General features: G+C 43.9%; 1 protein-coding gene across 1 annotated transcript in view; it reads left to right on the forward strand.

Annotated features, from left to right (window-relative positions):
* The window catches only part of LOC143793831 (zinc finger protein 474-like), a 60811-nt gene that overhangs the window by 27407 nt on the left and 19513 nt on the right, over positions 1-13891 (forward strand). Inside the window, exon 2 of the mRNA XM_077280804.1 lies at positions 3518-4569. Coding sequence (XP_077136919.1) covers positions 3688-4569 — 882 coding nt within the window. The 5' untranslated portion in view covers positions 3518-3687. The remainder of the gene's footprint in view (positions 1-3517; positions 4570-13891) is intronic.

The raw sequence follows: 13891 nt of genomic DNA on the forward strand, positions 1-13891 counted from the left end.
TGATGAGGTGGCAGATGGTCTCCTGAGGGATCTCATCCCAGACCTGGACTAAAGCATCCACCAACTCCTGGACAGTCTGTGGTGCAACGTGACGTTGATGGATGGAGCGAGACATGTCCCAGATGTGTTCAATCTGATTCAGGTCTGGTGAGCGGGCGGGCCAGTCCATAACTTCAATGCTTTCATCTTGCAGGAACTGCTGACACACTCCAGCCACATGAGGTCTGGCATTGTCCTGCATTAGGCGGAACCCAGGGCCAACCGCACCAGCATATGGTCTCACAAGGGGTCTGAGGATCACATGTCAGTACCTAATGGCAGTCAGGCTACCTCTGGCGAGCACATGGAGGGCTGTGCGGCCTTCCAAAGAAATTTCACCCCACACCGTTACTGACACACTGCCAAACCAGTCATGCTGAAGGATGTTGCAGGCAGCAGATCGCTCTCCACGGCATCTCCAGACTCTGTCAAGTCTGGCACATGTGCTCAGTGTGAACCTGCTTTTATCTGTGAGGACACAGGGCACCAGTGGCGAATTTGCCAATCTTGGTGTTCTGTGTCAAATGCCGAGTGTCCTGCACGGTGTTGGGCTGTGAGCACAACCCCCATCTGTGGACGTCGGGCACTCAGACCATCCTCATGGAGTCGGTTTCTAACCGTTTGTGCAGACGCATGCACATTTGTGGCCTGCTGGAGGTCATTTTGCAGGGCTCTGGCAGTGATCCTCCTGTTCCTCCTTGCACAAAGGCTGAGGTAGCGGTCCTGCTGCCCTCCTACGGCCCCCTCCACATCTCCTGGTGTACTGGCCTGTCTCCTGGTAGCGCCTCAAGCCTCTGGATACTATGCTGACAGACACAGCAAACCTTCTTGCCACAGCTCGCATCGATGTGCCATCCTGGATGAGCTGCACTACCTGAGCCACTTGTGTGAGTTGTAGAGTCCATCTCATGCTACCACAAGTGTGACAGCACATCCAACATTCAAAAGTGACCTAAACATCAGCCAGAAAGCATTGGTACTGAGATGTGGTCTGTGGTCCCCACCTGCAGAACCACTCCTTTATTGAGTGTGTCTTGATAATTGCCAATAATTTCCATCTGTTGTCTATTCCATTTGCACAACTGCATGTGAAATTAATTGTCAAACAGTGTTGCTTCCTAAGTGGACAGTTTGATTTCACAGAAGTTTCATTTACTTGGAGTTATTTTCTGTTGTTTAAGTATCCCTTTTATTTTTTTGAGCAGTGTACAAAACAAGAAAAGTTTTGTTCCAGCTCACCACTGAAGTTGAATGGAGTCCATTGTGCACAGAAACAAAATCTGACCATACGTTAAAAAAAAAAAAAGGGTGGGATGTTCCATCTCCTGGATTAAATAATTTTTTTGTTATTGAAACATTTTAAAAATATAACCAGCATGATAGGAAGAAACAAAAAGCTACGGGTTCTGGCATTCTTCATCAAGGCCCAATATGAAAATTTTCCCAACAGTCCTAAATAATCCAACTCGCCTATGACAGCAGGATATTGGATCCACATGATGAAATAGATATTTAATTAAAAACACAGATGTGAACTTGAACTACATAGCAGAAAAAAACAACAAATATACGCATATGAAAGATATTAATAATAATACATAATTTCCCTGCATAAATTAAGACTGTCTGGAAATCTGGAACCAGGATTAAAAATCTAAAAAGCCTCCCTTGTCAATAGGCATCTATTCATAACACTTCCTCGTGCCGATGTAACTTTTACGATGCCGAAGGCTTGGAATGATGAAACTTGTCGTTGATGGCTATAAATAAAATGCTTAGCTGCAGAAGAAGCATGGCGATTGAAATTGTATATATTAGCAATATCATTAAGATGCTCATTAATATGGACCTTCATTTTATGTACAGTGCAACCAATATAAAGTTTCTGGCATGAGGTACCGTATTTTTCTAAGTAAAAGACGCACTTTTTTCCTCAAAACTTTTGGAGGAAAGTGGGGGGGTGCGTCTTTTAGTTCGGATGTACCTTACATATTTGTCATCTGTGTCTGTGGATGGGAGAGGAGTGGCAGCAGTGGGTCACAGGAGGCAGGAATCGGCTGCTGAGGTTACCTCTGTGCCTTCTGATGAGAGGTGGGAGGGGCTATGGGCATGTGGAGCAGTGATTATTCATTATCTTTAATAACAAGCACACAGCCACAGCGGCTGGGCGATCACTGTGTCCACTATTAAAGAGAATGAATATTCACTGTTCTCCACGCCCATAATACCGAGTGTGGAGCGCAGTGAGTATTCTGGCAACCGACCTCAGCATGTGAGGGTGCATGGCAGTGATATCATGCGCTGATACACGCTGATATAAGCTGCTGGCATCAGAAGAGGACGCCACTGTGAGGGAGCAGAGGAAAGTTAAGTAGAATTGTTTATTTTTTATGTGTGCAGCATGATGGGGGCCCATGTATATCAGGATGGGATGAAGGGACCTTGTATACCAGGATGGTGTATGAGGGCCATGCATACCAGGATGGGGATGATACCATGTATACCTTGATGGGGGGGCCATGTATACCAGGATGGAGATGATGGCCATGTATGCCAGGATGGTGGATGGGGCCATGTATGCCAGGATGGTGGATGGGGGCCATGTATGCCAGGATGGGGATGGTGGACATATTTAGCAGGATGGGGATGGTGTCCATATATACCATGATCAGGATGGTGGCCATGTATACCAGGATGGGGATGGTGGCCATATATAGCAGCATAGGGATGGTGGCCATGTATGCCAGGATGGGGATGGTGGCCATGGATACCAGGATGGGAATCGGGTGCCATGTATACTAGGATGGGAATGGGGGCATGTATATCAAGATGGGGATGGTGGGCCATGTATAACAATATAGGGATGGTGGCCATGTATACCAGGAAGGGGGGCCATGTATACCTGGATGGCGACAGATATATCAGGATGGGGGGCATATATATATACCATAACGGGGGATATTATCCCTAAGGCAGTGTCAGCAGAAGCTCCCCCCCATAAAAGTGTGTCTTGACATTTTTTGTTTCAATTTTTCTATTTTCCTCCTCTAAAACCTAGGTGCTTCTTATGGGCCGATGCATCTTATTGTCAGAAAAATACGGTACATCTAATCGAATAAACCAGGTTCTCAGAAGTACATTTAATACATTGTTTGATACTATAAGAGCAATAAATCTTCGCATTAGAAAATTGGGTGTATTGTAATGCATGTTTACAAGTTTTATATCTGCTGGCCCATTTGTAAAAGCCCTTGTATTTGGGCCACATTTTATGATTACCAGAAACACTGTACAGAAACTTCACAGTAAGCTAATATAGAAAATGATGCTTCCACGAAGCAGCCCATTTCATATCAGAGCCTGGGTGCAGTGCATATTTTGTTCCATGGTAAAGCAGCCTTATATATTATGATTTTTCTTAAAATTTATACAATGATAATTCCACATGGGACTAATAATTGTATCTGTTATATTTCAGATTAAAGTCAAATTTGAAACATTTGTTACATTTTGATAAAAGGACCTGAAGTTAAGTTTACAAAAGTTACTAAAATGCTGACAAATATTGCCCTTCTTAAGAAGCAAAGAAAACATTAGCATAGAAACAAGCAAGATTGTGAAAAACCAGATGTTAAGTCAGTATCTCATATGCGTAGAATTATCAGGCCAAAAACCACTACATTAGTCAAAAGATCAACAGAAAACATGTCAAAGAGAGAAGAAAAAAGACCAGTTATTCCTCCTCGTAGACAAGCTTTTAAAGTTTGCTACATTTGTGGCAGAGAATTTGGCTCGAAGTCAATTGCCATTCATGAACCCAAATGCCTAGAAAAATGGCATGTAGAGAATGAAAATCTCCCAAAACATCTCAGACGAGCAGCTCCAATCAAACCTCAGGCTTGTAGAGGTGGCTCAGATAATGCTGTAAATGAGGCCGCCTGGCAAAGTTCCCAATCTCAGCTTTTACCATGTGAGAATTGTGGACGTACATTTCTTCCAGATCGGCTTCTTGTGCACCAAAGAAGTTGCAAACCAAATGGTAAGAATTCAGGATCTAAGCATTCCACAGCTAACAAGACATTAGCAAATCCAAATTCTGTTCCAGATTCTAAAACAGCCAGTGCAATGAATCCTCAAAATCCAGTGAAGCCAAGGACATTAATTTGTTACATATGTGGACGAGAGTTTGGAACTAAATCTCTCCCAATACATGAACCAAAATGTCTTGAGAAGTGGAAAATTGAAAATGATAAGTTACCTAAAGGTCAGCGAAGACCTGTTCCTCAGAAGCCGCAAGTAGATTTGTCTAAAGGAGCCACGCGAGAGGTACAAAATGAAGCTGCTTGGCAGAGTTTTAAGGAACAACTGCTGCCATGTTCAAACTGTGGACGAACCTTTGCAAGTGACCGCCTTATAGTCCATCAAAGAGGTTGCAAACCTAAAGCTGGAGGTTCAAGCAAGAAAAATATAAATATGCAAAGTACTAAACCAATGTCCAAAAATGAGGATGCTGATGTTCCCACTCAAAAGGTAACTTGAAAGCTCTTTAATATACCTAATATCTTTAAAGGTAATCTGTCACTACATTTGACCTATTTAAGCTATTTATATGGGCATACAGATTATAGACTGCTGAAAAAAAGAAAAGTACTACCTGTATGCCTGATATCAGATGCCTTAGTGCTGAGAAATAATCTTGTATCACTTTATAAAAATTACCTTTTCCAGGATGGTGCCTGGAAGATAGCTCTGCCTCCAGGGCTTGTTTTAAATATAAGGAGGAATTAACAGTGTGATGGATGTGTAATGATTACCAGTGTTACCAGTGTGATGTGTAATGGCCGCTCTCTACTCCATTGATCTCACTGCAAAGCTGTGTGTGATTATACCTGACAGATCTCCAGGTTCCTCTTGCAGGTTCCTCTTAGCTTCAGCTTCCATCTCACAGGCAGACAGGGTTGCAATATTGTAATAATACAGCTGAGCACAGAGAGATGCAAAAAAATGTGTTTGCAAGAAGACAAATTTAATTTCCCCTGTTCTGTGTTAGTTACTTGTCTCTCACTGGTAACTCTCCCTTCATGTAAAATAATCTCTGGAGGCAGAGTTATCTTCTAGGCAACATCCTCCTCCTCATCTGATCTGAGGCATACAGGCATCAATCTCCGCAGCTGTCTATAGCCTGTATGCCCAAATTAATAGTTTAGATCAAATGTGGTGACAGATTCCCTTTAATAATTCCGATAAACATTAACTCAACATCCCACATAGTTAAGCTGTAACCCATACACATATTTTTATGTCACTTAATTTGAAAAAATGTGAAGTGCGCTCGTTCTAGTAATACCTGCAGGTTTTTTTTTTAATGAAATTATAACTTTGTGAAGTTAAGCAGAAGACTTGAAACTATCAGCTCTGACATTATAACTTATCTCATATTATGGAGGAAGGACATTCTTCCATCTTTACTATGAGCACTAATGGAAACCCACCACACTCTTTGAAGATGATCAGTCACCAGATCAACAGTGGTCAGTTTCTGCTCTTATTTTATTCCGCTTCTCCTATAAGTATTCCCTGTTTTGTATTGTTGCCATTTTTTTTTAATCCACTATACGATTTCAGAGATATGGGCCTTTTTATTTAGAGTTTATTTTTATGGTCTTTACCAAGGAGGTGTAGCCCACAGGAAAAATAATCCAGAGCAGCCAATAGACATCACCCTCACCCCAGAGAATCCTGTGTATCGCTCCCATGGTAAGGATAAAAAAAATTAGCTCTACATACTAAGGTCAATATGTCTATAACCATATGGTGGAATATTTAGGGGGGCAGAGGAAATAAATTAAAAGAAAAAATGGCCACTTTTGACCTAGTAACAGGTCTTTTTTACATATTCTGGATTTGTCCTGGTTTACTTGCGCTGATTGAACATACGGACATATTAGTTTTAAACATTATTAAAGACCAGTTTGCTAAGGTCCTTTGAATTTCTTCACATCTTGATCACAATAAACATCTGCTAACTCTTTTCAGCACTTGTTCTGGTTTTTATTATTTTTCTGTCTCACTTTTGAGTTTAATCTGCATATATCTCAGAAAGCTTCTTTGTCTCTTTGAAGCTGATATCTACCACAATGACACATGTTTCACATGCATTTCTTTCTTATAAGCTCTCTGAGTGGAGATGAAAAGTGGAAGATTTATGTAAAAATCTCTATGATTACCAAAATGATGGTTTGCCAATACCTTGATATTTTTCGCATGTTATACTTTTTTGGCTTATTGTTCTACTAGCAGTGCTCTTTATTGTTTGATTAAAAACAATGACTATTTTTATTAATACATGTAGTACTTCTAAGCAGAGTCTAATGAATTATCTAAGTATCAATCTATGCTACAATGGTTCCTCTTTGTATATTGGCTTCTGTCTCTTATATGATTCACGACTTCAATAGAGTTACATAGGTTTAAAGCCAATCTGTCACCAGATTTCACAATACCAAGTGCTTATATCATCAATGTATGTCACCACCCAAAAAATGTAAACTAAGAACAGTCATATATAAAAATCATACCTTTACAGTACAAATCTGTTCCTCCGATGTGCAAAAAAACCCCTTTATTTCCATATGCTAATTAAGGTGCTTAGTGCACCCTTGGTGTGGCCGAGCAGCTTCAATACACCATTGTGTTCCCTGAATTTGGATACCCCAGCCTATCTCTCTGGAGATTATCAGTACTAGCTTTCCCAGAGTCAAAAGAACATTGTGCGTGTGTATGGGGGAGGCTGGGATGATGAACGTTGTGTCAACAAAGGGGAAGTTTTATATATGTTATGAGAGTGATAAAAATAGTGTTATATTTTATCCCTTTGGCCAGTGTTGTGTGTTCGGTTCTCCTACAGGCTAAGCCTAAGGCCATCTCTGGGAATGAGGGAGGTCTGTCCACTAGGGGAACCATACAATAGATAGGGATACAGTTTGCACTACACTATGGATTAGATGATTAATAGAGTTGGGATTAGCCGGGTTGCAGAGTGGGGTGAAGATGGTGGGTCTCAGGACAGTGCGGGGACAAGACCGATGGGACACAAAACCAAGGGAACATCACTAAAAAGAGACTTTGTCTTAATCTGCATGCTGCAGCCATGTGTAAATGAATTGTACAGTAAAGTCAGACCTGTTAACCTGTACCCAAGGTCTTCTGTCTTGCTTGTAGCCGGAATCGGCCCCATGGACGGGGAGGTATCGAGGGCTCCTGAAGTAAAAGTGGGTAAAGAACATGCTCCATGACACCACACACTCCACCCAGACCTCCATTTAGAAGAGGAGTTGCGGGGCAATCAGAACTCAGTTCCGGCCCACAGCAAACGCAAACTCCCGTCCCCCGACCCCGCTTCAAGTGGCACCGCCAGCAGGGTCAGGCCTTGGAAAATAAAAAAAAGAGTAGCAGACAAACAAGAAAAGAAAGAGCTAACTACCTTACAGGTGAACAAAATAGCGGACAGAGACTTGAGCTCCAAAATGGCGGATGGTAAGAGACGACAAGATGAGAGGGTGCGACCTGTTATGGACCTGGTGGTTAGGAGCACCCGGAATGACCTGATGAGTAAACTCAAAATCGGAACTAGCTCTGGGGAAGTGGGAACTCTGCTGACCGCAAACCCTACTCCTATCACACACACTAGAAATAGCCGTGGAGCGTACCTAACTCTCCCTAGATGCCTCTTCACAGCCTAAGAGCTAACTACACCTAAAGATAGAAATAGAAGCCTTACCTTGCCTCAGAGAAATTCCCCAAAGGTAAAGGCAGACCCCCACATATATTGACTGTGAGTTAAGAGGAAAGTCACAAACACAGGAATGAAACAGGTTTTAGCAAAGGAGGCCAGATTTCACTAAATAGTCAGAGGATAGAAAAGGGAACTATGCGGTCAGCACAAAAGACTACAAAAAACCACGCAGAGTAAGCAAAAAGACTCCCCACACCGACTCACGGTGTGGAGGTTCCACTCTGCACCCCCAGAGCTTCCAGCTAGCAAAGGGATATCATGATAGCAAGCTGGACTAGAAATTTTAGCAGTACTAAGAAATATATTCAGGAAGCAGTAACAACAAATGAACTAGCAAAGACTTAGCTTCTGCTGGAGTAGACAGGTCCTCAGAGAAGTCCAAGAGAGATCTGAACCAATACTGAAACATTGACAGCTGGCATGAAGTAACGATCTGAGTGGAGTTAAATAGGGAAGCCAGCATAGCAATAAACGAGAGCAGCTGATAAGCCAACCTCAGTGACCAGCAGTTCCGCTCGAAGCCACCAGAGGGAGTCCAAGAGCAGAACTAACCAAAGTACCATTCATGACCACAGGAGGGAGTCCGAGAACGGAATTCACAAAAGTACCCCCCCTTGAGGAGGGGTCACCGAACCCTCACCAGGGCCCCCAGGCCGATCAGGACAAGCCAAATGAAAGGCACGAACTAACTCGGCAGCATGGACATCGGAGGCAACAACCCAGGAATTATCCTCCTGACCATACCCCTTCCACTTAACCAGGTACTGAAGCTTCCGTCTCGAAATACGAGAATCCAAAATTTTCTCCACCACATACTCCAACTCCCCCTCAACCAACACCGGAGCAGGAGGATCAACGGAGGGAACCATAGGCGCCACGTACCTCCGCAACAACGACCTATGGAACACATTATGGATGGCAAAAGAAGCTGAAAGGACCAAACGAAATGACACAGGGTTGAGAATTTCAGAAATCTTATAAGGACCAATGAAACGAGGCTTAAACTTAGGAGAAGAAACCTTCATAGGAACATAACGAGAAGACAACCAAACCAAATCCCCAACACGAAGTCGGGGACCAACACAACGACGGCGGTTAGCGAAACGTTGAGCCTTCTCCTGGGACAACGTCAGATTGTCCACTGCATGAGTCAAAATTTGCTGCAACCTGTCCACCACAGAATCCACACCAGGACAGTCAGAAGGCTCAACCTGCCCCGAAAAAAACGAGGATGAAAACCAGAATTGCAAAAAAAAGGCGAAACCAAAGTAGCCGAACTAGCCCGATTATTAAGGGCGAACTCAGCCAATGGCAAGAAGGTCACCCAATCATCCTGATCAGCAGAAACAAAGCATCTCAGATAGGTTTCCAAAGTCTGGTTGGTTCGTTCGGTTTGGCCATTTGTTTGAGGATGGAAAGCCGAAGAAAAAGACAAATCAATGCCCATCTTAGCACAAAAGGACCGCCAAAACCTAGAGACAAACTGGGAACCTCTGTCCGACACAATGTTCTCCGGAATGCCATGCAAACGAACCACATGTTGAAAAAATAATGGCACCAAATCAGAGGAGGAAGGTAATTTAGGCAAGGGTACCAAATGGACCATCTTAGAAAAGCGATCACAAACCACCCAGATGACAGACATCCTTTGAGAGACAGGAAGATCTGAAATAAAATCCATGGAAACATGCGTCCAAGGCCTTTTCGGGACTGGCAAGGGCAAAAGCAACCCACTGGCACGAGAACAGCAGGGCTTAGCCCGAGCACAAGTCCCACAGGACTGCACAAAAGAACGCACATCCCGTGACAAGGAAGGCCACCAAAAGGACCTAGCCACCAAATCTCTGGTACCAAAAATCCCAGGATGACCAGCCAACACCGAGCAATGAACCTCAGAAATAACTCTGCTAGTCCATCTATCAGGGACAAACAGTTTCTCCGCTGGGCAACGGTCAGGTCTATCAGCCTGAAACTCCTGCAGCACCCGCCGCAAATCAGGGGAGATGGCAGACAGAATTACCCCCTCTTTGAGAATGCCAGCCGGCTCAGGGACTCCCGGAGAATCAGGCACAAAACTCCTAGAAAGGGCATCCGCCTTCACATTCTTAGAACCTGGAAGGTATGAGACCACAAAATCGAAACGGGAGAAAAACAGCGACCATCGAGCCTGTCTAGGATTCAACCGCTTGGCAGACTCGAGATAGGTCAGATTTTTGTGATCCGTCAAGACCACCACGCGGTGCTTGGCTCCCTCAAGCCAATGTCGCCACTCCTCGAATGCCCACTTCATAGCTAGCAGCTCCCGATTGCCAACATCATAATTACGCTCAGCAGGCGAAAACTTTCTAGAAAAGAAGGCACATGGCTTCATCACAGAGCCATCAGAACTTCTTTGAGACAAAACAGCCCCTGTTCCAATCTCAGAAGCATCAACCTCGACCTGAAAAGGGAGCGAAACATCTGGCTGACGCAACACAGGGGCCGAAGAAAAACGACGTTTCAGCTCCTGAAAAGCCTCAACGGCCGCAGAGGACCAATTCACCACATCAGCACCTTTCTTTGTCAAATCAGTCAAAGGTTTAACCACACTAGAAATATTAGCGATGAAGCGACGGTAAAAATTAGCAAAGCCCAGGAATTTCTGGAGGCTCTTCACAGATGTAGGTTGAGTCCAATCATAAATGGCCTGAACTTTAACAGGATCCATCTCGATAGTAGAAGGGGAAAAAATGAAGCCCAAAAAGGAAACCTTCTGAACTCCGAAGAGACATTTAGACCCCTTCACAAACAAGGAATTAGCACGAAGGACCTGGAATACCATTCTGACCTGTTTCACATGAGACTCCCAATTATCCGAAAAGACCAAAATATCATCCAAATATACAATCATGAATCTATCCAGATACTTTCGGAAGATGTCATGCATAAAGGACTGAAACACAGATGGAGCATTTGAAAGCCCGAATGGCATTACCAGGTACTCAAAATGGCCCTCGGGCGTATTAAATGCTGTTTTCCATTCATTGCCCTGTTTAATACGCACAAGGTTATATGCCCCTCGAAGATCTATCTTGGTGAACCAACTAGCCCCCTTAATCCGAGCAAACAAATCAGACAGCAGAGGCAAAGGGTACTGAAATTTGACCGTGATTTTATTGAGAAGGCTGTAATCTATACAGGGTCTCAGAGAACCATCCTTCTTGGCCACAAAAAAGAACCCTGCTCCCAACGGTGATGAAGACGGGCGAATATGCCCTTTCTCCAAGGACTCCTTTATATAACTCCGCATAGCGACGTGCTCTGGCACAGATAAATTGAAAAGTCGGCCCTTAGGAAACTTACTACCAGGAATCAAATTTATAGCACAATCACAATCCCTATGAGGGGGTAGGACACTGGATTTGGGCTCATCAAATACATCCTGGTAATCCGACAGAAACTCATGGACTTCAGAAGGAGTGGAAGCAGAAATTGACACCAACGGAACATCGCCATGTACCCCTTGACAACCCCAACTAGACACAGACATTGATTTCCAATCCAATACTGGATTATGAACCTGTAGCCATGGCAAACCCAACACGACCACATCATGCAAATTATGCAACACCAAAAAGCGAATATCTTCCTGATGTGCAGGAGCCATGCACATGGTCAACTGAGTCCAGTACTGAGGTTTATTCTTGGCCAACGGCGTGGCATCAATTCCCCTTAATGGAATAGGATACTGCAAAGGCTCCAAGAAAAAAACACAGTGCCTGGCAAACTCCAAGTCCATCAAATTCAGGGCAGCGCCTGAATCCACAAATGCCATAACCGAGTAGGATGACAAAGAGCAAATCAGAGTAACAGACAAAAGAAATTTAGGCTGTACAGTACCAATGGTGACAGACTTAGCGAACCGCTTAGTGCGCTTAGGACAATCAGAGATAGCATGTGTGGGGTCACCACAGTAAAACCACAGCTTATTCTGACGTCTGTGTTCTTGCCGTTCAGTTCTGGTCAAAGTTCTATCACATTGCATAGGCTCATGTTGTGAATTTGGATTCTGGGCTCCCCCGGTGGCCGCTTGTGGAATTGGACTTGTCATCCTCTTTCCTGTTTCACCTGATTCCATCAGTAGTGGGTGTCGCTATTTAAGCTCATTTCTCTGGTGGTTTCTTGCCGGTCAACAATGTTATCTGATGCCTCTCAGTGCTTGTTCCTGCTTCTAGACAACTACTGATAAGTTGGACTTTTGTCCATGTTTTGTTTTGCCTATTTGTTCCAGTTCGCAGCTGAAGTTTTGTTACTGTGTCTGGAAAGCTCTCGTCGATCAGGGATTGCTACTCTGGCGTTATGAGTTAATGCCAGAGTTTAAGGTAATCTCTGGATGGTGTTTTGTTAGTGTTTTTCTGCTGACCATGAAAGTATACTATCTGTCTTCTGCTATCTAGTAAGCGGACCTCAAATTTGCTAAGACTATTTTCCTGCTGCGTTTGTTGTTTCATCTGAACTCACCGTCATTATATGTGGGGGGCTACTGTCTTCTTTGGAATATTTCTCTAGAGGTGAGCCAGGTCTTATATTTCCCTCTGCTAGCTATTTAGGTCTTAGGCCAGAGCTGGGCATCTAGCGATAAATAGGAAATGCTACCTGGCTATTTCTAGTTGCGCGGCAGGCTTAGTTCATGGTCAGTATAGTTCCATCTTCCGAGAGCTTGTCCCTCTATAGGCTTGCTATGATCTCTGCCTGCAGAGATCATGACAGTTTGACCGGCCTATAAAGTGTTAAAGACCCAGGTTTAGAAAGGAGAGTTATAAGAAGTCTGCTGGAATTTTTTTTTTTTTTCCTCCAGTCTGCCTTGCTGCAGTCTTTTTTCTCTCTCTCCTCCTAATCTCTGTATGCTCTGTGTGCACCTGACAATAATGGATCTCCAGAGTGTAACTGCGGGTTTGAATAATCTCATCACGAAAGTACAAAATTTACAAGATTTTGTGGTACATGCTCCGGTATCTGAGCCGAGAATTCCTTTGCCGGAGTTCTTCACAGGGAATAGAGCTAGCTTCCAGAATTTCCGAAATAATTGTAAGCTTTATTTGTCCCTGAAGTCTCGTTCAGCTGGAGACCCTGCTCAGCAGGTTAGGATTGTGATTTCCTTGCTCAGGGGTGACCCTCAAGATTGGGCCTTCTCATTGCCAGCAGGGGATCCTGCGTTACGCGATGTGGATGCGTTTTTTCTGGCCTTGGGCTTGCTTTATGAGGAACCTCATTTGGAACTTCAGGCAGAAAAAACTTTGATGGCACTATCTCAGGGGCAAGACGAAGCTGAAGTTTTCTGCCAAAAATTCCGTAAATGGTCTGTGCTTACTCAGTGGAATGAGTGCGCCTTGGCGGCAACTTTCAGAGAAGGTCTCTCTGATGCCGTTAAGGATGTTATGGTGGGGTTCCCTTTGCCTGCAGGTCTGAATGAGTCCATGACAATGGCTATTCAGATTGATAGGCGTCTGCGGGAGCGCAAACCGATGCACCATCTGGCGGTGTCTATGGAAAAGACGCCAGAAAGTATGCAGTGTGATAGAATTCTGTCCAGGAGCGAGCGACAGAATTTTAGACGGAAGAATGGATTGTGTTTCTATTGTGGGGATTCTACTCATGTTATATCGGCATGCTCTAGGCGTACAAAGAAGCTTGATAAGTCTGTTTCCATTGGCACCATTCAGTCTAAGTTTATTTTGTCTGTAACCCTGATTTGCTCTTTGTCATCCATTGCCACGGACGCCTATGTTGACTCTGGCGCCGCTCTGAGTCTTATGGATTGGTCCTTTGCCAATCGTTGTGGTTTTGATTTAGAGCCTTTGGAGACTCTTATTCCTCTGAAGGGGATTGACTCCACCCCATTGGCTAATAATAAACCACAATACTGGACACAAGTAACCATGCGTATCAATCCGGATCACCAGGAGATTATTCGTTTCCTGGTGCTGTATAATTTACATGACGATTTGGTACTGGGATTGCCATGGTTGCAGTCTCACAACCCAGTCTTGGACTGGAGAGCTATGTCTGTGTTGAGCT

This window comes from Ranitomeya variabilis, chromosome 1, assembly GCF_051348905.1.
Source record: "Ranitomeya variabilis isolate aRanVar5 chromosome 1, aRanVar5.hap1, whole genome shotgun sequence".
Lineage (NCBI taxonomy): Eukaryota > Metazoa > Chordata > Amphibia > Anura > Dendrobatidae > Ranitomeya > Ranitomeya variabilis.